We start from the raw sequence: 27,750 nt of genomic DNA, 5'->3' as shown, positions 1-27,750 counted from the left end.
AATGGTTTAAATTTTAAACTGTTCAGCTCATTGAAATGTTACTTAAAATCAAATGTGTGTGCGTGAATGTGCATGTTTCTTAAAGGGGCAGTAATACTTTTAGTAGATTATGGTTAACTTCCACATTTCTTGACCGATTTCAATGGTTGAAAGTTTAAACTGTTCAGCTCATTGAAAAGAGTTAGCAGGCCCATTCAAAATTTCCGCGGGAATTTTTCTAGTTTTTATATTATCTTCCAGCGACTTTTCCGCAAGAATAGGGGCCGTACCGTAGATCGCACCGCGACAAATAAGGTATCAAACGATGCGGCTCGATTTGACTCGCTGCGCTATTATTTTTATAAGAATTCCCAGTTACCATGGCGACACAATTCCCCAAAATGTCCCCCAAAAAGTCCCATAGGAATGAATGGGAATCCGAAAATGATCACATCAAATCAAGCACCTTTTTCCAAGACACGCTGCGCGCGCATACGTTAACCGACCGATATGAATTTTAGCTCATTTTGTTGGAATTTTTGTCATCTTTAGCTCAGTGTCAAAAAAAAAATTAAGGAATGAAAGCTCTCCCCCCTGTGCGGGTTCAAAGACAGTGAGTGTAATCGCCACTCTGATATGCAATTAAGGCTTCAGTGACGGGAACCAAAAAAATCTATTTCCAAAAGTTTCACTTCAACTCGTCACCATGGCCACAATCTTTGCTCACTAGACATCAAATTCACACATTTTGTAGCCACAAGCCTCTGCTTTCTGAAAAACTAAGTTTTATTTGGCTAAGGTGTCAATTAGTACCTTTATTTTCACTTTAAGCGAGGAGAAGTCGGACTTTGGCGCCTATCTCCTCCATGTTAATTTCGCTGTTTTTTCCCTCTTCATTTTCGATCAATCATAAGTTTTCAACCTGCTCTCATTTGGTCATTTTTCATCCGATTAAAAAACTGAGAACATGCTCGCGTTCCCCAAACCCTTGCCGTTCTAACGAGCCATGTCTGGAATCTGCATCTTCAACCGTTAAGTCGCGAGAGGCTTTTGTTTGAGGTGAGCGTAATCCTATACAAATCAATGGAGTGTTGGTGCGTGACGTCTCCTCACAACTTAAAATCAAATGTGTGTGCGTGAATGTGCATGTTTTGTAAAGGGGCAGTGAGATACTGTTAATTATGGTAGATTCCACATTTCTTGACCGATTTCAATGGTTTGAATTTTAAACTGTTCAGCTCATTGAAATGTTACTTAAAATCAAATGTGTGTGCGTGAATGTGCATATTTCTTAAAGGGACAGTAAGATACTTTATTTGATCTTGATTATGGTTAACTTTTACATTTCTTGAGCGATTTCAATGGTTGAAATTTTAAACTGTTCAGCTCATTGAAATGTTACTTAAAATCAAATGTGTGTGCGTGAATGTGCATGTTTCTTAAAGGGGCAGTAACATACTGTTGATTATGGTTAACTTTTACATTTCTTGACCGATTTCAATGGTTTAAATTTTAAACTGTTCAGCTCATTGAAATGTTGGTTAAAATCAAATGTGTGTGCGTGAATGTGCATATTTCTTAAAGGGACAGTAAGATACTTTATTTGATCTTGATTATGGTTAACTTGCACATTTCTTGAGCGATTTCAATGGTTGAAAGTTTAAACTGTTCAGCTCATTGAAATGTTACTTAAAATCAAATGTGTGTGCGTGAATGTGCATGTTTCTTAAAGGGGCAGTAACATACTGTTGATTATGGTTAACTTCCACATTTCTTGAGCGATTTCAATGGTTGAAAGTTTAAACTGTTCAGCTCATTGAAAAGAGTTAGCAGGCCCATTCAAAATTTCCGCGGGAATTTTTCTAGTTTTTATATTATCTTCCAGCGACTTTTCCGCAAAAATAGGGGCCGTACCGTAGATCGCACCGCGACAAATAAGGTATCAAACGATGCGGCTCGATCTGACTCGCTGCGCTATTATTTTTATAAGAATTCCCAGTTACCATGGCGACGCTATTCCCAAAAAACTCCCAAATAAAGTCCCATAGGAATGAATGGGAATCCGAAAGAGATCAACTCCAATCAAGCACCTTTTTCAAAGACACGCTGCGCGCGCATACATTAACCGACCGATATGAAAATTAGCTCATTTTGTTGGAATTTTTGTCATCTTTAGCTCAGTGTCAAAAAAAATTTTAAGGAATGAAAGCTCTCCCCCCTGTGAGGGTTCAAAGACAGTGAGCAAAGGGGAAAAGTCGCCTATTTAGAGTGTGACTAATTAAGGCTTCAGTGACGGGAACCAAAAAATCTATTTCCAAAAGTTTCACTTCAACTCGTCACCATGGCCACAATCTTTGCTCACTAGACATCAAATTCGCACATTTTGTAGCCACAAGCCTCTGCTTTCTGAAGAACTAAGTTTTATTTGGCTACGGTGTCATTTAGTACCTTTATTTTCACTTTAAGCGAGGAGAAGTCGGACTTTGACGCCTATCTCCTCCATGTTAATTTCGCCGTTTTTTCCCTCTTCATTTTCGATCAATCATAAGTTTTCAACCTGCTCTCATTTGGTCATTTTTCATCCGATTAAAAAACTGAGAACATGCTCGCGTTCCCCAAACCCTTGCCGTTCTAACGAGCCATTTCTGGAATCTGCATCTTCAACCGTTAAGTCGCGAGAGGCTTTTGTTTGAGGTGAGCGTAATCCTATACAAATCAATGGAGTGTTGGTGCGTGACGTCTCCTCACAACTTAAAATCAAATGTGTGTGCGTGAATGTGCATGTTTTGTAAAGGGGCAGTGAGATACTGTTAATTATGGTAGATTCCACATTTCTTGACCGATTTCAATGGTTTGAATTTTAAACTGTTCAGCTCATTGAAATGTTACTTAAAATCAAATGTGTGTGCGTGAATGTGCATGTTTCTTAAAGGGGCAGTAACATAGTGTTGATTATGGTTAACTTCCACATTTCTTGACCGATTTCAATGGTTGAAAGTTTAAACTGTTCAGCTCATTGAAATGTTACTTAAAATCAAATGTGTGTGCGTGAATGTGCATGTTTCTTAAAGGGGCAGTAACATACTGTTGATTATGGTTAACTTGCACATTTCTTGAGCGATTTCAATGGTTTAAATTTTAAACTGTTCAGCTCATTGAAACGTTGGTTAAAATCAAATGTGTGTGCGTGAATGTGCATATTTCTTAAAGGGACAGTAAGATACTTTATTTGATCTTGATTATGGTTAACTTTTACATTTCTTGAGCGATTTCAATGGTTGAAATTTTAAACTGTTCAGCTCATTGAAATGTTAGTTAAAATCAAATGTATGTGCGTGAATGTGCATGTTTCTTAAAGGGGCAGTAATAATTTTAGTTGATTATAACTTCCACATTTCTTGAGCGATTTCAACGGTTGAAATTTTAAACTGTTCAGCTCATTGAAAAGAGATGCAAGAGTTAGCAGGCCCATTCAAAATTTCCGCGGGAATTTTTCTAGTTATATCATCTTCCACGGGTTTTTCCGCAAGAATGCGGCCTGTACCGTACATCGCACCGGGACAAAAGAGGTATCAAACGATGCGGCTCGATCTGACTCGGTGCGGCATTATTTTTCTAAGAATTCCCAGTTACCATGGCGACGCTATTCCCAAAAAACTCCCAAATAAAGTCCCATAGGAATGAATGGGAATCCGAAAGAGATCAACTCCAATCAAGCACCTTTTTCAAAGACACGCTGCGCGCGCATACATTAACCGACCGATATGAAAAATAGCTCATTTTGTTGGAATTTTTGTCATCTTTAGCTCAGTGTCAAAAAAAAATTTAAGGAATGAAAGCTCTCCCCCCTGTGCGGGTTCAAAGACAGTGAGCAAAGGGGTAAAAGTCGCCTTTCTTGCATCAGTTAGAGCGTGACTAATTAAGGTCTGAGTGGTGGGAACCAAAAAATATATTTCCAAAAGTTTCACTTCAACTCGTCACCATGGCCACAATCTTTGCTCACTAGACATCAAATTCGCACATTTTGTAGCCACAAGCCTCTGCTTTCTGAAGAACTAAGTTTTATTTGGCTAAGGTGTCATTTAGTACCTTTATTTTCACTTTAAGCGAGGAGAAGTCGCACATTTTTGATCTCTTTTCAATGTAATTTTCGCCGTTTTTGCCTCTTCATTTTCGATCAATCATAAGTTTTCAACCTGCTCTCATTTGGTCATTTTTCATCCGATTAAAAAACTGAGAACATGCTCGCGTTCCCCAAACCCTTGCCGTTCTAACGAGCCATTTCTGGAATCTGCATCTTCAACCGTTAAGTCGCGAGAGGCTTTTGTTTGAGGTGAGCGTAATCCTATACAAATCAATGGAGTGTTGGTGCGTGACGTCTCCTCACAACTTAAAATCAAATGTGTGTGCGTGAATGTGCATGTTTTGTAAAGGGCAGTGAGATACTGTTAATTATGGTAGATTCCACATTTCTTGACCGATTTCAATGGTTTGAATTTTAAACTGTTCAGCTCATTGAAATGTTACTTAAAATCAAATGTGTGTGCGTGAATGTGCATGTTTCTTAAAGGGGCAGTGAGATACTGTTAATTATGGTAGATTCCACATTTCTTGACCGATTTCAATGGTTTGAATTTTAAACTGTTCAGCTCATTGAAATGTTACTTAAAATCAAATGTGTGTGCGTGAATGTGCATGTTTCTTAAAGGGGCAGTAACATACTGTTGATTTTGGTTAACTTGCACATTTCTTGACCGATTTCAATGGTTTAAATTTTAAACTGTTCAGCTCATTGAAAAGAGTTAGCAGGCCCATTCAAAATTTCCGCGGGAATTTTTCTAGTTATGGGCCTGCTAAGCGGAGCAAGCAGCAGCGAAGCTGCTGCTTGCGGAGCAAGCAGGCACATATTACTATCCTAGAAAAAAGGGTTTATTGGTGTTATTATTATATCATCCTTCCACGAATTTTCTGCTAAAATGCGGCCCGTACCGTAGATCGCACCGGCACGAATGAGGTATCAAACGATGCGGCTCGATCTGACTCGGTGCGGCATTATTTTTCTAAGAATTCCCAGTTACCATGGCGACGCTATTCCCAAAAAACTCCCAAATAAAGTCCCATAGGAATGAATGGGAATCCGAAAGAGATCAACTCCAATCAAGCACCTTTTTCAAAGACACGCTGCGCGCGCATATGTTAACCGACCGATATGAAAATTAGCTCATTTTGTTGGAATTTTTGTCATCTTTAGCTCAGTGTCAAAAAAAAATTTAAGGAATGAAAGCTCTCCCCCCTGTGCGGGTTCAAAGACAGTGAGCAAAGGGGTAAAAGTCGCCTTTCTTGCATCAGTTAGAGCGTGACTAATTAAGGTCTGAGTGGTGGGAACCAAAAAATATATTTCCAAAAGTTTCACTTCAACTCGTCACCATGGCCACAATCTTTGCTCACTAGACATCAAATTCGCACATTTTGTAGCCACAAGCCTCTGCTTTCTGAAGAACTAAGTTTTATTTGGCTACGGTGTCATTTAGTACCTTTATTTTCACTTTAAGCGAGGAGAAGTCGCACATTTTTGATCTCTTTTCAATGTAATTTTCGCCGTTTTTGCCTCTTCATTTTCGATCAATCATAAGTTTTCAACCTGCTCTCATTTGGTCATTTTTCATCCGATTAAAAAACTGAGAACATGCTCGCGTTCCCCAAACCCTTGCCGTTCTAACGAGCCATTTCTGGAATCTGCATCTTCAACCGTTAAGTCGCGAGAGGCTTTTGTTTGAGGTGAGCGTAATCCTATACAAATCAATGGAGTGTTGGTGCGTGACGTCTCCTCACAACTTAAAATCAAATGTGTGTGCGTGAATGTGCATGTTTTGTAAAGGGGCAGTGAGATACTGTTAATTATGGTAGATTCCACATTTCTTGACCGATTTCAATGGTTTGAATTTTAAACTGTTCAGCTCATTGAAATGTTACTTAAAATCAAATGTGTGTGCGTGAATGTGCATGTTTCTTAAAGGGGCAGTAACATACTGTTGATTATGGTTAACTTTTACATTTCTTGAGCGATTTCAATGGTTGAAATTTTAAACTGTTTAGCTCATTGAAATGTTGGTTAAAATCAAATGTGTGTGCGTGAATGTGCATATTTCTTAAAGGGACAGTAAGATACTTTATTTGATCTTGATTATGGTTAACTTTTACATTTCTTGAGCGATTTCAATGGTTGAAAGTTTAAACTGTTCGGCTCATTGAAAAGAGTTAGCAGGCCCATTCAAAATTTCCGCGGGAATTTTTCTAGTTATGGGCCTGCTAAGCGGAGCAAGCAGCAGCGAAGCTGCTGCTTGCGGAGCAAGCAGGCACATATTACTATCCACCCTAGAAAAGGGTTTAATTTTATTATTTTTTTTATATTTTATTCCACGATTTTTCCGCAAAAATGCGGCCCGTACCGTAGATCGCACCGGCACGAATGAGGTATCAAACGATGCGGCTCGATCTGACTCGGTGCGGCATTATTTTTCTAAGAATTCCCAGTTACCATGGCGACGCTATTCCCAAAAAACTCCCAAATAAAGTCCCATAGGAATGAATGGGAATCCGAAAGAGATCAACTCCAATCAAGCACCTTTTTCAAAGACACGCTGCGCGCGCATACATTAACCGACCGATATGAAAATTAGCTCATTTTGTTGGAATTTTTGTCATCTTTAGCTCAGTGTCAAAAAAAATTTTAAGGAATGAAAGCTCTCCCCCCTGTGAGGGTTCAAAGACAGTGAGCAAAGGGGAAAAGTCGCCTATTTAGAGTGTGACTAATTAAGGCTTCAGTGACGGGAACCAAAAAATCTATTTCCAAAAGTTTCACTTCAACTCGTCACCATGGCCACAATCTTTGCTCACTAGACCTCAAATTCGCACATTTTGTAGCCACAAGCCTCTGCTTTCTGAAGAACTAAGTTTTATTTGGCTACGGTGTCATTTAGTACCTTTATTTTCACTTTAAGCGAGGAGAAGTCGGACTTTGACGCCTATCTCCTCCATGTTAATTTCGCCGTTTTTTCCCTCTTCATTTTCGATCAATCATAAGTTTTCAACCTGCTCTCATTTGGTCATTTTTCATCCGATTAAAAATCTGAGAACATGCTCGCGTTCCCCAAACCCTTGCCGTTCTAACGAGCCATTTCTGGAATCTGCATCTTCGACCGTTAAGTCGCGAGAGGCTTTTGTTTGAGGTGAGCGTAATCCTATACAAATCAATGGAGTGTTGGTGCGTGACGTCTCCTCACAACTTAAAATCAAATGTGTGTGCGTGAATGTGCATGTTTTGTAAAGGGGCAGTGAGATACTGTTAATTATGGTAGATTCCACATTTCTTGACCGATTTCAATGGTTTGAATTTTAAACTGTTCAGCTCATTGAAATGTTACTTAAAATCAAATGTGTGTGCGTGAATGTGCATGTTTCTTAAAGGGGCAGTAACATACTGTACATTATGGTTAACTTGCACATTTCTTGAGCGATTTCAATGGTTGAAATTTTAAACTGTTCAGCTCATTGAAATGTTAGTTAAAATCAAATGTGTGTGCGTGAATGTGCATGTTTCTTAAAGGGGCAGTAATACTTTTAGTAGATTATGGTTAACTTGCACATTTCTTGAGCGATTTCAATGGTTTAAATGTTATTTTTATTGCGTGTTTCCACGCGAGTTAGCAGGCCCATTCAAAATTTCCGCGGGAATTTTTCTAGTTATTTTTCTTATTTTTTAATCTTCCGCGTTTTTTTCTGCTAAAATGCGGCCCGTACCGTAGATCGCACCGGGACAAATGAGGTATCAAACGATGCGGCTCGATCTGACTCGGTGCGCTATTATTTTTATAAGAATTCCCAGTTACCATGGCGACGCTATTCCCAAAAAACTCCCAAATAAAGTCCCATAGGAATGAATGGGAAAAGGAAAGACAAAATCACACATCAAGCACCTTTTTCAAAGAGACGCTGCGCGCGCATACGTTAACCGATTGATATGAAAATTAGCTCATTTTGTTGGAATTTTTGTCATCTTTAACTCAGTGTCAAAAAAAAAATTAAGGAATGAAAGCTCTTCCCCCTGTGCGGGTTCAAAGACAGTGAGTGTAATCGCCACTCTGATACCCAATTAAGGCTTCAGTGACGGGAACCAAAAAATCTATTTCCAAAAGTTTCACTTCAACTCGTCACCATGGCCACAATCTTTGCTCACTAGACATCAAATTCGCACATTTTGTAGCCACAAGCCTCTGCTTTCTGAAGAACTAAGTTTTATTTGGCTACGGTGTCATTTAGTACCTTTATTTTCACTTTAAGCGAGGAGAAGTCGCACATTTTTGATCTCTTTTCAATGTAATTTTCGCCGTTTTTGCCTCTTCATTTTCGATCAATCATAAGTTTTCAACCTGCTCTCATTTGGTCATTTTTCATCCGATTAAAAAACTGAGAACATGCTCGCGTTCCCCAAACCCTTGCCGTTCTAACGAGCCATTTCTGGAATCTGCATCTTCAACCGTTAAGTCGCGAGAGGCTTTTGTTTGAGGTGAGCGTAATCCTATACAAATCAATGGAGTGTTGGTGCGTGACGTCTCCTCACAACTTAAAATCAAATGTGTGTGCGTGAATGTGCATGTTTTATAAAGGGGCAGTGAGATACTGTTAATTATGGTAGATTCCACATTTCTTGACCGATTTCAATGGTTTGAATTTTAAACTGTTCAGCTCATTGAAATGTTACTTAAAATCAAATGTGTGTGCGTGAATGTGCATGTTTCTTAAAGGGGCAGTAACATACTGTTGATTTTGGTTAACTTGCACATTTCTTGAGCGATTTCAATGGTTGAAAGTTTAAACTGTTCAGCTCATTGAAAAGAGTTAGCAGGCCCATTCAAAATTTCCGCGGGAATTTTTCTAGTCTTATTTTTTAATCTTCCACAGTTTTTTCCGCAAGAATGCAGCCCGTACCGTACATCGCACCGGGACAAATGAAGTATCAAACGATGCGGCTCGATCTGACTCGATGCGGCATTATTTTTCTAAGAATTCCCACTTACCATGGCGATGCTATTCCCAAAAAACTCCCAAATAAAAGTCCCATAGGAATGAATGGGAAAAGGAAAGACAAAATCACACATCAAGCACCTTTTTCAAAGACACGCTGCGCGCGCATACGTTAACCGATTGATATGAATTTTAGCTCATTTTGTTGGAATTTTTCCCATCTTTAGCTCAGTGTCAAAAAACAAATTAAGGAATGAAAGCTCTTCCCCCTGTGCGGGTTCAAAGACAGTGAGTGTAATCGCCACTCTGATACCCAATTAAGCTTTCAGTGACGGGAACCAAAAAATATATTTCCAAAAGTTTCACTTCAACTCGTCACCATGGCCACAATCTTTGCTCACTAGACATCAAATTCGCACATTTTGTAGCCACAAGCCTCTGCTTTCTGAAAAACTAAGTTTTATTTGGCTAAGGTGTCATTTAGTACCTTTATTTTCACTTTAAGCGAGGAGAAGTCGCACTATTTTGATCTCTTTTCAATGTAATTTTCGCCGTTTTTCCCTCTTCATTTTCGATCAATCATAAGTTTTCAACCTGCTCTCATTTGGTCATTTTTCATCCGATTAAAAAACTGAGAACATGCTCGCGTTCCCCAAACCCTTGCCGTTCTAACCAGCCATTTCTGGAATCTGCATCTTCAACCGTTAAGTCGCGAGAGGCTTTTGTTTGAGGTGAGCGTAATCCTATACAAATCAATGGAGTGTTGGTGCGTGACGTCTCCTCACAACTTAAAATCAAATGTGTGTGCGTGAATGTGCATGTTTTGTAAAGGGGCAGTGAGATACTGTTAATTATGGTAGATTCCACATTTCTTGACCGATTTCAATGGTTTGAATTTTAAACTGTTCAGCTCATTGAAATGTTACTTAAAATCAAATGTGTGTGCGTGAATGTGCATGTTTCTTAAAGGGGCAGTAACATACTGTTGATTATGGTTAACTTGCACATTTCTTGACCGATTTCAATGGTTGAAAGTTTAAACTGTTCAGCTCATTGAAAAGAGTTAGCAGGCCCATTCAAAATTTCCGCGGGAATTTTTCTAGTTTTTTTTATTTTTTATTATTCCACAGATTTTTCACCAAAAATGCAGCCCGTACCGTAGATCGCACCGGGACAAATGAGGTATCAAACGATGCGGCTCGATCTGACTCGCTGCGCTATTATTTTTCTAGGAATTCCCAGTTACCATGGCGACGCTATTCCCAAAAAAGTCCCAAATAAAGTCCCATAGGAATGAATGGGAAACCGAAAGAGATCAACTCCAATCAAGCACCTTTTTCCAAGACACGCTGCGCGCGCATACGTTGACCGACCGATATGAATTTTAGCTCATTTTGTTGGAATTTTTGTCATCTTTAGCTCTGTGTCAAAAAAAAAATTAAGGAATGAAAGCTCTCCCCCCTGTGCGGGTTCAAAGACAGTGAGCAAAGGGTAAAAGTCGCCTATTTAGAGTGTGACTAATTAAGGCTTCAGTGACGGGAACCAAAAAATATATTTCCAAAAGTTTCACTTCAACTCGTCACCATGGCCACAATCTTTGCTCACTAGACATCAAATTCGCACATTTTGTAGCCACAAGCCTCTGCTTTCTGAAGAACTAAGTTTTATTTGGCTAAGGTGTCATTTAGTACCTTTATTTTCACTTTAAGCGAGGAGAAGTCGGACTTTGGCGCCTATCTCCTCCATGTTAATTTCGCCGTTTTTTCCCTCTTCATTTTCGATCAATCATAAGTTTTCAACCTGCTCTCATTTGGTCATTTTTCATCCGATTAAAAATCTGAGAACATGCTCGCGTTCCCCAAACCCTTGCCGTTCTAACGAGCCATTTCTGGAATCTGCATCTTCAACTGTTAAGTCGCGAGAGGCTTTTGTTTGAGGTGAGCGTAATCCTATACAAATCAATGGAGTGTTGGTGCGTGACGTCTCCTCACAACTTAAAATCAAATGTGTGTGCGTGAATGTGCATGTTTTGTAAAGGGGCAGTGAGATACTGTTAATTATGGTAGATTCCACATTTCTTGAGCGATTTCAATGGTTTGAATTTTAAACTGTTCATCTCATTGAAATGTTAGTTAAAATCAAATGTGTGTGCGTGAATGTGCATGTTTCTTAAAGGGGCAGTAATACTTTTAGTAGATTATGGTTAACTTTTACATTTCTTGAGCGATTTCAATGGTTTAAATTTTAAACTGTTTAGCTCATTGAAATGTTACTTAAAATCAAATGTGTGTGCGTGAATGTGCATGTTTCTTAAAGGGGCAGTAACACTTTTAGTAGATTATGGTTAACTTGCACATTTCTTGACCGATTTCAATGGTTGAAAGTTTAAACTGTTCAGCTCATTGAAAAGAGTTAGCAGGCCCATTCAAAATTTCCGCGGGAATTTTTCTAGTTCCCATATGCAACACTTTGCTCTAGAAAGTACTAAAATGGATTAAGGCCAAACTTGAAAGAACCCCCCCACACCATAATGAAATTGCAATCTCACAAGGACAAAAGTAGTAGTGTTGTAGTTTTTGTTTTTTTCCAAGATTTTTTTTTCATATTAAATATATAAAAATATTCATGAATTATAAAATTACAATAGTTTAAAAATGAAAGCTTAATAATTTTTTAAACATGCATGCTCAATTCAAAGTAAAAAAAAAAATTCAATTGAAAAAAAGACTTCCAATTTTTTGGGGAGGAAAAAATGGCGGAATAGCACAAGACTAAAGTTGTATTTTTACAAGAAGAAGTGATGGATGCGTATCAGAAGACCAGTTAAATTGCATAAAATTTAAACTCGAAATATTCCTTAGAGAAATGCCCCTTTATCCCTTTGTGGTCCTTACGTCTGGTGAAGGAAGCGATGTTGTCGTTTGTGTCGGTGACACTGACGGTGACGGAGGTCGTGGCCGTGCTGCCGGACGCCATTCCTCTCATGTCCTGAGCCCGGACCACCACCACGTACTGACTCTTGGTCTCGCGATCCAGAGTGCTCACCTTGCAGCTGATCATACCTGGGGACACACATCAGTTAGTTAACACATGCTACAATGCTAACTATTCTTGCTGACTATCGACGTTTTCATATGTTTAGAAAAAGTAGACAGCAGGGTTGATTGACTACCTAAAGTTTGTTCTCCCCCCCAATTTTACAGTGGAAACAAGGTTTTTGTAAACCATTGTTTTCGTCCAATTTGATTTTGACGACATCTGTTTGAGGTTTCTCGAATTATTAAATCATCAGTCACGCTAATTAGCCTGTCATCTCAATTGTTCTGCCTTGGTCAAATGACACAGAACTGTTTGTTAATTTGTGGTGCCATCGCAGAAAGCTCCGTCTTTTGCCCCTTGGTACGTGTGACGTCATGGAGGCCTATTTGAAATCTGATTGGACTTGAAGAAGATATGAAGTAATGAGCTAAAAGTATAAACCTGTGATGCTGTCTATTTCAAAGGCAGACAGGTCGCCGTCGGGCGTCAGAGAGTAGCGCAGCTCGCCGTTAGCGGTGGTGGGGTCGTCGGCGTCTGTCGCCCTCACTTCGATCACTTTGGTTCCTGTGGAGATATAATAGAAACTTTCTAATTAACTTCATACAAATGCAACTTTCTTCCTCTTAAAAAAAAAAAAATAGCTGGGATTTGTTTTTAAATAAACCACTATTTTCGTAATATTGCTGACTGTTTTTTCTCTGAAAAATATGACATTCCTTTAAGACTGTGGCATTTGTCTTGATAGAATATGACATTGTTCCAATGAAAATAAAAATATGCCTTTCTTGAGATAATGACATTTTTGGGTGAAAAATAAGACTATTTCTGTAGTAATATTGCAAGTTTTCGTAAAAAAAGAAAAAAAAGACATTAATCTTTTTTAATTTGACTATTTTCTTGGAAAAAATAGCACTGTTCTCATAAGATTGCAAACTTTTTAAGAAGATAGTTACTTTTTTGCAAAAAGATTTTCCCAAATTTTCGTAAAAGTGCAAAGTTTGTTTCTTAACTATATTTTGACATTTTCGTCAAGAAAGTGACATTCTCTAGTGAAACTTTATCTGGAATACCTTTATTATTATTATCCAATATTGCACCCTTTTCTTGGAAAATTTTAACATTCTTGTAAAATGCTAACATTACTGTTGGAAGCTAAATATATTTTCCAAAAAATGTCAGTATAATGCACTCTGTTAAATCGATGTACTGAAGTAGTATGTTTTATTAGTAGGAGCAGAGTAGTACAAGTAATTCATTTGTTATATAAACGTTCGTACCTATGGTGGACCTCTCCATGATGGACCCATTGTAAGTTTTGGGGAAGACAGGGCTGTTGTCGTTGATGTCAGTCACCTGGACCACAAATTCTCCCGAGTCCTCGATGAGTTTGTTGTTGCCGTCGTACATCCTGGCGATCAGGTGGTACGCACTCTTTTCCTCACGGTCCAGAGACTTGCTGACAAACAGGTCGCCCTTGTGGTCCACGCTAAAGATGACGTCGGCGCCTTCACCCTCGATTTTAAAACGTTTCACTTCCACTCTTTGACTGGATTTGAGCTGGGAAACAGAAATAACATTGTAGTCTCTATAAAGTACATACAAAAACTCATATTATATATATATATATATATATATATATATATATATATATATACACAGTATATATAAACTTGTAAAATGTACTCAAAACTCTCGTTAGAATTTGTGAAAAACTTTACAGGTTTTTTTTCAAGAAAATACTACTTTTTTTTTTCTTCTTTTTTTTTTCTTCTTTTTTTTTTTACAATGCCAACATGGTTCTGGTTATTTCTGGTTTACCTGCCCAATCTTATAGGGAATGGGCGCTGGTTTCTCCTCCTCCACATAGAGCGAGTTCCAAATCCACTCCCGTTTCTTCCGCGATAGGCCAGGATGGCTCTCCTTCCTCACAATCTCCTCCTCGGCAACTCCTTGCCGCCTCTCCAATCCCACCGGCGAGTCCTCGGAAACGCCAGACGAGACGGACCAGGCCACGCCGGCCAGAATAAGCCCCACGGTCCAGAGCCGGAGCAAAGCCATGATCTGTGCAGAGGGGGTGAAGAAGTGAGGATGTGAAAGAAGAAGAGTGTGACATTAAAACCACTTATCAGCTGTGCACACACTACCCGAGAGTCCTATCGTAGCGGCCTATCGTGGACGACCAGGACTCTTAAAGCTCCTCAGAAGTGGGACCCGGTGGAACATTTAGAACCCCGGTGCTGAAAGCATTTCACTCCAGAGGCCGCGGGGGGATTTATTAAACACGCCGACCCACTTTTAACCGAGCACTCAGGACGTGGTCGTCTTTATCGGACACTTAGCAAGCGACGGTTTGACATTTCCGACGATTCTTGTTCTTGCTTGGAAAGATAACTGGAAGAAGTGCTAAAAGGACGTGGTGTAGCATGTACACCATGTCGGGGAAAAGTTCAACGGGGTTGACGTCATCTGGCAGCAACCTCAGTGATAAAAAATAAAAAAAACTACAAAAGTGAGCATTCCTGATGTCTGACTTCATGGTGGGAACGCCCTGATTCTGAAACACCCTCAATACTGATAATAGATGCAGCACACGGTTAAAAGCAGATCATTCACTGTAAACCTTTTTGCTAATGAAGCCTGCTCAGATAAGAGGTGACATTTTTCAGTCCAGCTGCAATGGATTTGATGTCCTGAGAATGAAATGACCTGGATAAATGAGAATATTCAAACACGGGTGGGAAGGTGGTTGTAAATTGCCTGAGAGACTGGGGGCAAGATTGTGGGGGGATTATTGGTTGCCTGAAGTGACACTGAGAGTTACCCCTGAGCAAGACTAAGGGGGACAGAGTAGGGTGAGGATTGGCAAGAAATTGATGAGTTGCCTGAGGATGACACTGAGGGGGTAGTTTAAGGGGGTACACTGGCAATAAGAGGATTATGGAGAGGGGACTTGGAGTTACAACCCAGTAGGAGACAAGAGGGTGAGGGTGAGAGTAAGATGAGAATTGAGGGGAAACTAACTGGTTTGCCCGAGGAGTTACAGCAACCCCCCCCCCCACCACCCACTCTCACCCCTCATCTTCCCCATCATTGTCTCCGTCAATATTACTGTCACTATTACGCTCAGTGTCACCCATTATCACCTCCTCTCTCTCCCTTTGTCACCCCTCAATTTCCTCTTTAGGGTGACTCTCGGGATAAGTTCTCTGGTAAACCATCAATCCCCCTTAGTATCACATTCTGGCCTACTCAGTCTTACCCGCAATTTCTCCCCCTTATCCTCACATTTAGTTCCCTGGTTCCCTGACTGAAGATCTCTGGTCAACTGTTTACATGTGTCCTGGTCTAGTCCAATTCACGGTTTTTATGTGCCACTATATTAATTAGAGGAGCCGTTTAACATGAGCAGATGGATGTAAACATCATGTGATTTATTTAGCTCAGTATGTGTGATTGTTTTTACCATTTTTATTAACTCCCAGCAATTTTCACTGAAGCAACCACCTTCGCTCTCGGCTGTTTTACTGGATTTAAACTGATTTTGCAAGGCCCACACAATATTGTGTTCTATTGCTATAAAAACATGGAACCTACCAAAAGAAAGATTAGTTTCTTCTTTGATTAGGAAAAAAAGTAAATGTATATGTTTTGTTAGAATATAGCAAAGTTTCATCACTATTCACAAATCTGTTTAAAACACTGGGGAAAAGAGCTTGTTGGAACATGGCCCTGGTTGATCTCTTATACTCTGCTGCCACCTGCTGGCCGTTTTTGTAATAACTACCATTACTTCAAGTGACCTCTTCAGGTCAGAGGCTGCATCAAAGCCTTCTGTATGCTCTAACATAAAAAAACAAAACGGAAAATTCCTTTTTGGGACCATGGCAATATTTATTAGTTTTAGTAAACGTTTTTATACGTTTTGGGGAGCAAATTAGTTAAAATAAAAGCATGTTGAAAACAAGTTACAAGTAGTTTAAAACAAGCTCTCCCATTGCAGACAATTTCTGGTAAGAAGCCACCATTTTCAAGTTTGGAAACTTCAACGTCCCTACGCATTTGTGTTTACATTACACTATTCCGATTGAACCGTATAAATATTGTCTTTTCGGACTGGCAAAAGCCGGAATATATCACCCCTGTCAATCTCAATGCAATTCAATTCGGATTCACCCTTTCTTTTCCGATTGAGGTGTTTGTATGGAGTATTTTAATAACAATAACTGTCTCCGCTGCTCTCCCCCTCATTTCCCTCCATCTCACCCACTCTCTCCACCTCCATCTCCCCATTTGTGTGTCAACATTAGCGACCTATTCAAGTGTTTTCCGTGTCTCCGTCTATCTCCAGCGCGTCCCGCTGGATAGATTACGGCATTTTATTGTCTGTCAACCATTAGCGGCGTGTGGGGAGAAAGCGGGATTAGGATGCGGGGATTACCAGGCCGCCTCCCTCTAATGGCCTAATCTCATATTGCTGAGACCCGCCGTGACCCCTCGCCCGTAAATCAGCTCAAACAAAGACGCCAACCGCCACTTTTCATTTGTCCTCTTTTTTTGTCTGCCAGCCTTTTGTATCATTTCACTGCTAAATTAATTAAATTGGAAATGTTATGGGGGTTTTCTTGAATTATTTGCAGAGTGAAATTGGAGACAGCTAAATAGTTTTCCTCCAAAATGTATTCATCTCATTTACTGCAGCGTGAAGACTTCTATTCATTGGATTTTTTAGAATGTTGGAATATAACACGGTGCTGCGTTCAAGGTGTCTCTTTTTTTGTCGATGAAGTGCCTGAAATCACAATGGTTTCTTTCACTACTAATAGACCAGTGATGAAGGACATCAAATTAGGCTAAAATATTCATACCCTGACAAAAAACACGTTTAAAGAGAGGCTGAATATGTGAACATTAAGTCATATAAGGCATATGTACTTATTTATTGACCAGCTCAGTGGCCTTGTGGTAGAGTGTCTGTCCTGAGACTGGGAGGTTGTGGGTTCTATCCCCGGGGGTTGGAATTGGGGGTTAGCTCACCAAATGATTCCAAAGCACGTCCCCTGCTGCTGCTCACCTCTCCCTCAGGGGATGGGTCAAAAGCAGAGAACGAATTTCGCCCCACTTTGTTGGGTGTGACAATCAGTGGTAATTTTATTTACATACAGTACTGTGTTTAAAAGATAATGTGTGCATAGGTTAAAAATAATGTAAATACATAAAAGGAACAAAGATCTTCGTTCTTGAATCTGATTTGTTACTGCATATGAGGCCAGTTTTCCATAAAAGGCCTTTTTCCAGGGGTGTTTACCATTCCCTTTAATCAGCCACAGGAAGTGTAAACACAAAGCCTTCTGGGGAAGCATGCTTAATGAAGGTCGGTCATTAGCGCAAGAGGGCACTCCCTTCCCTTCCTGCTTTTCCAGCTGTGGACGTGTGCGTGTTTCTTCTCATCCTCCTAATTCCTTCATTTTCCGGCTTTCCTGCCTGCATGTCATCTGTCTTGTCTCACATTCGTCTACTTTCCATCACTCATCTTCTTCTGCTGTCTTGTTCATAGGGAAGCTCGTTATTTACTTTTACTTCGTTGACGTATACAGTGGTTAACTTCATTTGGCGTAGTTTGGAATGAAACCGTCTTGCATCAGAATATAGTAGAATTTCATAGTAATTGGAATTAGTTTTTAATATGTGCATATTTTAGGTTATTTGTGAATGATTATAATGGGCATTAATGTTAGATCAGACAAGATTTCTTTCAACAGATTCAAGTCTTATTTAGCTTGAAAAAAAAAAGTAAAAAATGGCCTGGAGATGAAACAAGATGGCAGCAAAGCTAAATGAAGCGTCTCAACTCACTTTAACATAGCTGTGTGATACAAAGATGCCATAATATGGCGGCAAGGCAGTACATCTGTTTAAATGATGCATCTTAACGCACTTCAGCATACTTATTTCCCAACTAGAACCCTCCTTGGCACCAAGATGCTGCAAAATGGCAGCAAAGCAAAACTTTTTTTTCGTCTAAATGAAGCTCCTCAACTCACTTCAACATAGTTCCTTAGCCTGGGCGAATAGTTTTTTCAGAGAATAACGAAGGATTGGTCCAACAAAGAGATCTGCAAATTATATTCACGAATGTTGAGCATGTGAATATGGGGGAGTTCCACGTACGGTTGTTGAGTTACAGTATTAATAGTGCAATTTAAACGCACTGCAGTCATAAAAATATGAAGATCATTAGTAGAATATACTGTCTGTATCTATGGTAACGTGCTGAGAGATTTTGCACCTGTGCTGTTGCGCCAGCTGCGTTTCACACTTTCTGTGTTGTGTGGTGATTATGGTCTCATTAATTTCAAACAAAAGAAATCCTCTTCACCTTTTTTACCACAGAGGTGCAGAAAGAATAAACAAGTTCCAGGAATATCTGTAATTACATCTGAGCGTTGTCCACAGGCTGCCGCTGTGGCGTGTGCGTAACGCGCACGAGCAAACATCGACAACAGCACGCTTTCAGTCCTCGCTGCCAGTGAGTAGCAGACAGCGCTGACCTACTTTTTCTTACACCAGCAAACAGAACCAGACAAAACTTTGTCGTATCATATCCTCTTCATCGCAGTAGAGAAGTTTAAATTCACGAAGAATGGTTATTTACTAAACTGCCGTGGCCTTGAGAGATCATATTCAGTTTCACTTAATTGGACTGAAGATTATTATTTGTGTATTCCAAATTATCTATCGTTGTTCATCTACTCATATCTATGTTAGCAATGTGCTGAGTTTTTTTCCAGGTTCACACTGTGCCCCTTTTAACTAATTTGCTCCCAAAAACATATCATTACATTCTATTTTAAATGTTTTAAGTGTCTCAAATACATATTTATACGTTTTTTTTAAATGTTTTTTTTTATGCTAGAGCATATAGAAGGCTTCGATGCAGCAACTGCAAAAAACGGTTGAAGAAATGGTAGTTATTACACAAACGGCCAGCAGGTGGTAGCAGAGCATAAGAAATGAACCATGACCATGTTGAAAAAACTGAGTGAATGAGTTAAAGGGGCAGATCTTGAGCCTTGTTTTTCCCTCCCCCTTCTGTATGTTTTGTTCTCTAATTTATTACATCTAAGAAACTCTGGGCACTGAAAGATGACCCACTAGGCTTCCCGTTCTGTCTCCCCCTGTTGGTCATTGTTATTTTCATTTTTCTTGGACAGGTTGTGACTGAAATTGATTCTTTAGGGATCAATAAACTCATCTCAAAATAAATGCAATTCAATTTGATATTGAATTTTTGGTCATTTTTTTGGCCTAAACTGAGGTTTGCAAATCAATTAAATGTGATGTTGTTTGTCATTAGTATTGTTTTTAGTTGTAAAAGCTGCTTTTTGACACAGCTCCACTTTTAACCTTCTAAACTGTATGTGTGTGTGTGTGTGTGTTGTGATTAAAACAGGTTTAATCACATAGCAGCTTCAAACAATCTGTTTACTTGCAAGTCCCACCAGCATGTGGAACCACACACACACACACGCATAGAGTGCGTTCTGTCATGTCAGACAAGTGCATGCAGGTTGTCCGCGGCGTCATTTGGTCTGACACTAATAGCGCCCGTCATCAGGGCATAATTGACGGCCTCGGTCAGCTTTTAATGGAGGCCAATTACAGCCCATCAATGGGACTGGCAATTTTTGGTGTGCTGAATGGTGGCGAAAAAAATGGCAATCCATCTTTAGAGCAACTTTCGGCCATTGAATGGACATCATTATTGACAACTTCTAGAAGTTTGGAGCAATTTAGAATAAATGCTCTTTGATCCCTGTCAAATTCCACACCTATTATATATACGTCATGTTGGTCAGGTATTCCGGGATATAATACTATAATATGAGCTAACACTCGATAGAGAACACTTAGATCTTTTTTTTGGGGGGGGGGGGTGTAAGAATTCTTTCTTAAAATAAAAAGAAATAAATGAATACAAACCCAATTCCCAAAAAGTGGGGACACTATACAAATTGTGAATAAAAACTGTATAAATATATCAATCTAAATTAAAGTTGAGCTTTCCTGGAGCAATCAGCGAGCGACTTGGGCCAAGCCGTCGTCGTCGTCACAGCTGGACAGCTTGTCGAGCACTCTGACATCCATCTGAATGAATGAATGAATTCCTCTAATCATGCCCGCGTGTCTGTCCATGGGTGTGCATGTGCGCGTGTGTGCACGTGCGTGTGTGTATGTAGCGGCGGGACAACCAAGTCTCCCAGATGGCACCCAAAGGATATTCCCAGATTTTTTCCCCCCTGCTTTGCCTCTCCAGGAATTAGACCAGTGGCTTTAGTTGTATGGATGGCTTCCGCCGCAGTGGAACAACAAATCAAATCACCTACGTCTCCCTCCAGGACGCAAATCCATCGACGCCGGGCACTGGGAAAAAATCAATTGTGGAAATACTGCATTTGGAAAATGCTTTAAAACTTCCTGTGTAGTGATTTCAATTAAGTCTCATTGCAGTGAGCCCCACATATTTGAGATTTGTCTTTCAAAAATTGGCCTATTCAATATTTTTGGACTCTATCCTTCATCAGTCCCTAAAAACTAATTTATATTTTTTATTTGTTGTTTGCTCAGGCCAAACCATGTCTAACAGGAATATTTTGATGTGACGCCATCTTGAGGTATCTTGGGGTCCATAGAACTACAATGCTACACTTACACTGCTACACTACACTTACGCATAGTAACCCAACTATTTTCCAGCGAGATAATATTTTCCAGTAAGATAAACCCAAGGTTTAGTTTCTTGTGTTGAATCGTGGGCAAAAGTTTAAAGTTATACCAAAGTTACAAGTGCTAGTTGGTTGCTGCAAATAGTTGTCAGTATACAATCTGTCAAAAAAAAAAGGGGGCTTCAAGCTGTTTCTTGCTACTCCTAATTGATGTTTACTCTCCAGAAAGGGAATCATGCGTGTATTTAACCAAACCACATAACTTTGCATTCACGTCTGCTAGCTTAATGGTAATACATAATGGCAAACATCATAGACAAAGGTATGAAACTAGCATTGATATTGTGGCAATGTGGTAATTACGAACATTTAAACATCTTATATTTCAACACAAATGGTATCAATACATGCAAATGCCATATACAATCGGCAATACAATCTACATCCAGTATGTCGCTATAATTGTTACTGCCCCCTGGTGGACAAGCGCCTCTATTACTAATGCTAGTGCTGCTACGCAAGTACGAGGACCGTTTGATGACTTTATAAAGGCGTAAATGACTGCTTACTTTGATGCTGGCAGCCTGACATCCTTGTCGTGCTGATCACATTTTAACAAACCATGCTTACTCAAATGTGCAGATTCGGTCGGGTTGGCAAAACCACTACTGTGGTTCTCACGTCACCTCGTCTCATACTGTCAACTCAACTTTATTTATAAAGCACTTTAAAGCATCACCGCTGCATACAAAAAGTTGTAAATGGATTAAAAATCAGTCATGCAGTAAAGACTGGTAGAACAAAAATTAATATCATATGTCGGTAAGTAAATAAAAGTATTAATAAATAACACAAGAAGTAGGTAAGTAAATAAGACGTAAATAAAATAGGTACAATAAATTAACACAAAAATACAGCACAATAAAACAACGAAGCAATATTACTGAGTCTCATGTCGAGTCAAAAGCCAAAGAGATGTGTTTTAAGTTTTTAAAAGTGGAGAGACTCATAGACCAAAATCTATGGGGAGAATTCCCAGAGAGACAGAGTTTAAATATAAGTTAAAAAAAAAAGAAAAGTTGATTATGTAAAAATGAAAACTAGCTGGTCGCTTAAGTGAAATTAAATTGAAATTAAGTGAAATGTGTATGTGTGTGTGTGTGTGTGTGTGGGGGGGGGGGGGGTTGTCTTGTATATTTATAATTTATAATATAATTGCAATTTTGCTCTTTAAGCAAGCAAAAAAATAATACTAATTTGATCTGAATACCCAAATAAATGCTAGAATTTTCAGTAGGATATCTGAATATCAACATATTCCATAGCTGCAGCGCTAAAACTTTTCTGTAAGATGAAAGTTCTCAGCTGCTTGTATGGCAGCAGAATTTGAAAAAATGAGCCTGTAGCAAAAGTGACTCTCCTGTTTATGTTCACATTTGTACTTTAGAACTAGATTGTACATTTTCTTGCAGTCTTCTCAATAAAAAGAGAAAAAAATGACGAGGTGAAAAGGGGAGTAGCGAAGTAAATATTCCCCACGCATGGCACATTGACGCGGCCAATTTGTCAAAACTGCACTGGGGGAATATTGTTATACCGTAAGTGTCCCTACGCAAAAAAACAAAAAACAAACCATGGCCGTATGCAAATTGCACACAGTACTCCCACAATCCTCGATGCGGCTAGTGACGCACATGATTGGTTATAGTGTAATCCACAACATCACCCCAAGGCCAATGACAGCATTGTTTACATCTGCTGGCATGCTGATGCTAGTGATCCCTAGCATTAGCAACATTGGCAAGCAAGCAGTTCTATCGCGACCCGAAGAAGGATGAAAACGCGAATATTGTGTCTGCTTCTGCACCAAACGTAACTATATTGCCCCGAGTTGCGTAAAACAACTGTGGATTACCCCCTGGTTCTGCTTACATGTTGGGGAAAAAACTGATGGATGACACAGCAAACGAACTATTTAACCAGTCCAGGACACGAACCCTTGTCAAATCTTCGTGGTTTGGCAACGTCACATGACTTTGACAGGAGGAATATGCTAACTTTTTTGGTAAAGTGTGTAAAAAGAAGGATAATCAGGGCTGGACTGGCCATCTGGATGAGATGATTCAACCAAGGAACAGTATATAACTGCCCTCATTTCTTTCATCTGTGGCGATTTGGTGCAATTGCCCATTTCTACCACTTCAATGTGCAGTTAGCCATCAAGCTATGCCTAGAATTCCCCTTGAAATCCATCTTGCCAGAAGTGTTGTGTGTTTGTTAGTTGGGCTACAATGTCTCTGCCGTGTGCATGCATGACTGGAGCACGTAGTGAGATAGCACTGCCAACACATAAACATGCAATGTCGTGGCTAGCTACACTTAAATGTGGCTAGGAGATTTTTAGCCACATTGGCTAAAAAGTTTCATGACACAGCGCCAACCCTGTTATTAATATAACAATATTGTATTATAGAAGTTAGAGATTTTTATCCTCAAAGTCCTTTGTTGTGTACTTGACGCAGCAGATGCTTGTTTACGACCTAGCTTGTAGCAAACTTAGCTTGTAGCAGACGTGTGTGACGTCATATAGGTTGCGATCACGTCTTTGATCAACTGCTGAAAGGAGACTGTTTCTCTTCTCTGTAGGAATGAAAAAAATGGTTTGTTGTAATTGTATTGCTGTTTTATGTTATGTTTGTTTGTTGTGTTTCTGCAAAGCACTCTGTGACAGCTGAGACTGTTTGAATAATCTATATAAATAAAGATGACTTGACTTGACTTAGTGAAATGAAAGCAATCATAAATATTGTGAGGAAATCAAATCACATCGACAATGCTGTGTATCAAAACTTGAAAGTTTTGTTATTTTTATGGTATCACAGAAATGAATATTAGTAGCTGGCTTAGGTGTACCTAATTAAGTGTCCTGTGAATGGGATTGTCATTATCGCTGAATTGTGATGTCATTAGCTAAATATTGTGAGTATTGCAACATTTGTGGCTTTCCATGGGATTCAAGTTTGAATTTTTGTGTTTATTTACCTAATGATGGGTCCTGCTGTGCGTCAGAAGATTGTCATGTAATTTCTTATTCATATTATCGGAGTCAGAGTACTTCATAAGCAAAAATATTGCAACATGTATCACAAAAGTTGAGATTTTTGGCTCTTTATGGGAAACCAGGAAATTAATTTATTTTTTGTGGTGGTTGTACCAAGTGAAGCGTCCTGTGAGTCCAATTATCACAAAATATCTGAATTGCAATTTTACTTTTTATGAAATATACAACATCAATGGTAGAATTACAAATTTGGCATTGGATGCCAACAGACAACCGAGGTGTACCTAATGAAGTTTCCCCTCAGCAGAATCAAACTCTTACCTCTCTGTGCTGGAGAGTCTGAGACCACCGAATCCTTTGTGAATCCTTTCCCGATCCTGTATGGTTCCTCTCCGCAAATGTCCGTAACATGTATTTCTCACCAACCTTCCTTCCAAGACTCAGAATCCTCCAAGTGAAGTGATGGCAACAAGCCAAACGCACTTCCAGATAGCAACTGGGGAATATTTTGGGAGCACCAACAGGTTCTCCTCCTCCCTCTCCTCTCCTTAGATTGTTCTCTACCTTTAGCGTCTTAAAAAAATAAAAATAAAAAAAATAAGAAAGAAAGAAAGAAAGGTCACTGCCCACTTCCTTTTCCTGTTATTGTGTCCAGTCCTGCGCTACTGTTCCTTTTCCTGTCCTGGAGGGAAAGACCACCATCGCCAAGCAGCAGACGCAGTAACAGTGAGGTTTTTTTTTCCTTCTTTTTTGGGGGGGAGGGGGGCTTGGTAGAAACGTTGGAGAGAGTGAGAGAGGGAGGGCGGGATGCAAGGAAGGAGAGCAAGGTGAGAGAGTGGAAGAAGGGAGGGGAGAGGAGGAGTGGATTTATTATTCATGTGTTTGCGATAAGGATTAAGTTAAACAGGTTATTGGGGATAATCCACAGAGATTTTACCACATGAGGCGGACGTGTGCGCGCGCGTGTGTGAGTGTGAGACCGATCTTGTCTAAACCGGTGAATGAGATGAGAGCGACGCCCTACCACACACACATTATAATATCACTCACATAAACACACACGCACATTCAGAAGTCAGTGTTTTGGGCTGTTTGTGTAAACTTTTTCCCCTCCAGACTCATATTTTTCTGCTCAAATTGTCACTTTGTGTGTTGTCGGGTTAAAAAAAAAAAGGGAAAAAGAGGAAAACAAATATTGACTGTGAAATTCCCAGAGTGGATAAGTGCACAGCTAAATGTTGTTGTTTTCCTTAAATCTTCTCATCATACAAAACATATGTTTTCTTCCCTAAAGTGGTCTTCAAAGAGTGCTTTGATCTTTAGTACGAAATGCAGTGGCCAATCACAGTGCAGCACTGGAGATGGTCGGACAGTTTGTTTTCATTCCAAATTTACCCCCAAAATGCACACTCCTGCCTGTAATAGTAAATAACACGCTAACAGGGTTACGTAAATTAACGATATGTACTTGTTTTCTCAAAATGCTAATGCCATTCTATGCTAACGAGGCTAGAAATATTCTAAAACTGTATTTTCAATTATTCTGATACTGACACTATTATGGTTGATTGACACATAAAAGTCATACTGCCTCTTGTTAGCTCTTGTTGGCTCAAATTGCTAACATTATGCTACGATAACAAAGTTAACATGCTAGGCCTATCACTTTTTGCTTTTGAATGCTCTCAAATTCTCTTCACGCATTGTTGTCGTCTGTAATCTGTATGCTACATTATTTTAGCATTTTCTTTTGAGTTTCTCTTGTCACTTCAAAGTCCTGCTGCAAACCCTTCTCCCTGCTTCTGTTTTAATTGACTTTACAAAAAAAGGTGTCACGATGCATTGGTTCTGGGAGTTTGACGGAATTAGCGACCCGCGCCCAATCAGAGCCTGCGGGTGGGCGGGATTAAGAGACTGATTAAGTAATCTGCTTGTCATCCCACAAAGTCACCATGATGAGGTTTTGAGAAGCTCGTTGAAAATCACTGACGCTGTGGGAGGTGCAACGAGCAGGCAATTAACTCCGGAGCGAACCCCCGAGGCATCAACTTTCACACTCACACACGTACACGTACCAAGCGAGATAGTTGTTTCGCTTGGAGCAAAGTGAGAGGAGTGGTTGGATCGTACAAAAACAACAGACTTTTCATCAGCCCTTTTCCCCGGAGTTCGCACATGCCGGCGGTCTGAAACTAGTAATTCTAAATGTCCAATCACAGAGGTGGGTCACATATCTGCAAAGTCATTCAAGTTTTAATATCCCTGTAAAGTGAATTCAAAGATTTGTTTCTAAATATATTATACATGTATGAGGATAATTGCTGAAAATGTGAAACGACTTGTTGACTCACTATTTATTTTTTTCAGATGTTTTAACTGTGCCTAAAATGCTGCCCAGTGATGCATTTGGGCCCTGGCATGAGTACCCCCTTCCCCGATATATACGAAGATATAGTACCTTCATTCGCATCAGTGGATACCCGGCGCAATAGCGCCAAAGTTAGCGATCTGTGCCTATACCCCAAAACTGCATCTTCCCTTTGTTGTGTGCGAAGAATTGACTGCCAAAGTGTGGGCTTTGTGCTGGCGTGGCTGATTTAGAGTGCCTCATCGTCCGCTACGGGTACACGCACGCCATGGAGGGATGGGATTACATTTTAATGAGATGAACTCAAAGATCTAAAACTTCTTCCACACCCTGTCAAGGGGTGTGGTGGTGGTTGCGGACCCAAATGCAGGGAAGCAGAGCAAAGAGGCAGACGTGACGTAAAAAAAATAATTTAATTAAACAAAATAAAAGCGAACTCCAAATGGCAAGTGATACAAGACGTGGGGAGGACAACAAGGCAAAAAAACTGGCAGCGTGACGGGAGGAAAACAATAATGAATCGACACAGATAAAGGGGAGACAAGAGACTAAGCAACATCCAGACGGAAGCAAAGGCTTCGTTCCTCAAAAAAATCTCGTACACACAGAAGCATTTCAAGACTTGCGTGTGTCCATAAGAAGACGCTGAGAACGTTTAACGGCTGTAATGTATATGCCAAGTCGAGGAGTTGCGCTGTAGCGCAGCCACAGGGAGTTAACGGAAAGCGTAGAAGAAGAATCAGCGAAGAAGACGGACACTTTAAAAAAATTTTTTTTATTGCAATCTACAGAACAAACATGGCTTTGCATGTATCAAAACAACATGAAAAAGACGAACACAGGAGAAGTGACAATGGCGGGTGATTGAAGTACAACACTGACGGTTCGCGCGCAGTCACGCGAGAATTGCCGCATATGTCATCAATCTGCGACAATGCGTCGTCATAGAGCTGCGGCCATTACGTCATCACTGGAGGAGTATCCTGCATATGATGTCCAGACGGACGCGTACGGGGCTCGAATTGAAACCTTTCCACACACTGGTTTCAAAAGTGATCGGTTTCAAGCTCCGAAACCGCACCGTCGTCGATAAACGCCTTAAACGGTAAGAGGATACATTGAAACTGGCTTTTGTGTGGACGGGGCCTAAATCTCTGATCGTGAGCACTTCTCCTTTGCCGAAATAATCCATCCCACCTCACAGGTGGGCCATATCAAGATGCTGATTAGACACCATGATTAGTGCACAGGTGTGCCTTAGACTGCCCGCAATAAAAGGGCACTCTGAAAGGTCATCTCATCTTGATATGGCACACCTGTGAGGTGGGATTGATTATTTCGGCAAAGGAGAAGTGCTCACTCTCACAGTTATATGGTTTGTGAACAATATTTGAGAGAAATTGTGATATTGTGTATGTGGAAGAAGTTTTAGATGTCTTTGAGTTCATCTAAAAAAATTTGAGCAAAAACAAAAGTGTTGAGTTTATATTTTTGTTGAGTATATGTTATCAGTTAATAATTGATGGTTCAAATTCTGATCTCTATAACATCGTTCC

At 39.9% G+C, this 27,750-nt stretch overlaps 1 protein-coding gene across 1 annotated transcript in view; it reads right to left on the bottom strand.

Moving 5' to 3' along the window:
- cdh5 (cadherin 5) overlaps positions 1-24,558 on the bottom strand; it is a 74,379-nt gene extending 49,821 nt beyond the window's left edge. Inside the window, exons 1-5 of the mRNA XM_086093592.1 lie at positions 24,148-24,558; positions 13,861-14,103; positions 13,320-13,599; positions 12,484-12,606; positions 11,898-12,065 (exon numbers count right to left, since the gene is read on the bottom strand). Coding sequence (XP_085949718.1) covers positions 11,898-12,065; positions 12,484-12,606; positions 13,320-13,599; positions 13,861-14,103; positions 24,148-24,237 — 904 coding nt within the window. The 5' untranslated portion in view covers positions 24,238-24,558. The remainder of the gene's footprint in view (positions 1-11,897; positions 12,066-12,483; positions 12,607-13,319; positions 13,600-13,860; positions 14,104-24,147) is intronic.
- Positions 24,559-27,750: the final 3,192 nt, after the last annotated feature.

Source organism: Leptonotus elevatus, chromosome 13 (assembly GCF_054856555.1).
Source record: "Leptonotus elevatus isolate MCC_2025b chromosome 13, RoL_Lele_1.0, whole genome shotgun sequence".
In the NCBI taxonomy this organism is placed as follows: Eukaryota; Metazoa; Chordata; class Actinopteri; order Syngnathiformes; family Syngnathidae; genus Leptonotus; species Leptonotus elevatus.
This window is presented reverse-complemented; position numbering and strand designations above follow the sequence as displayed.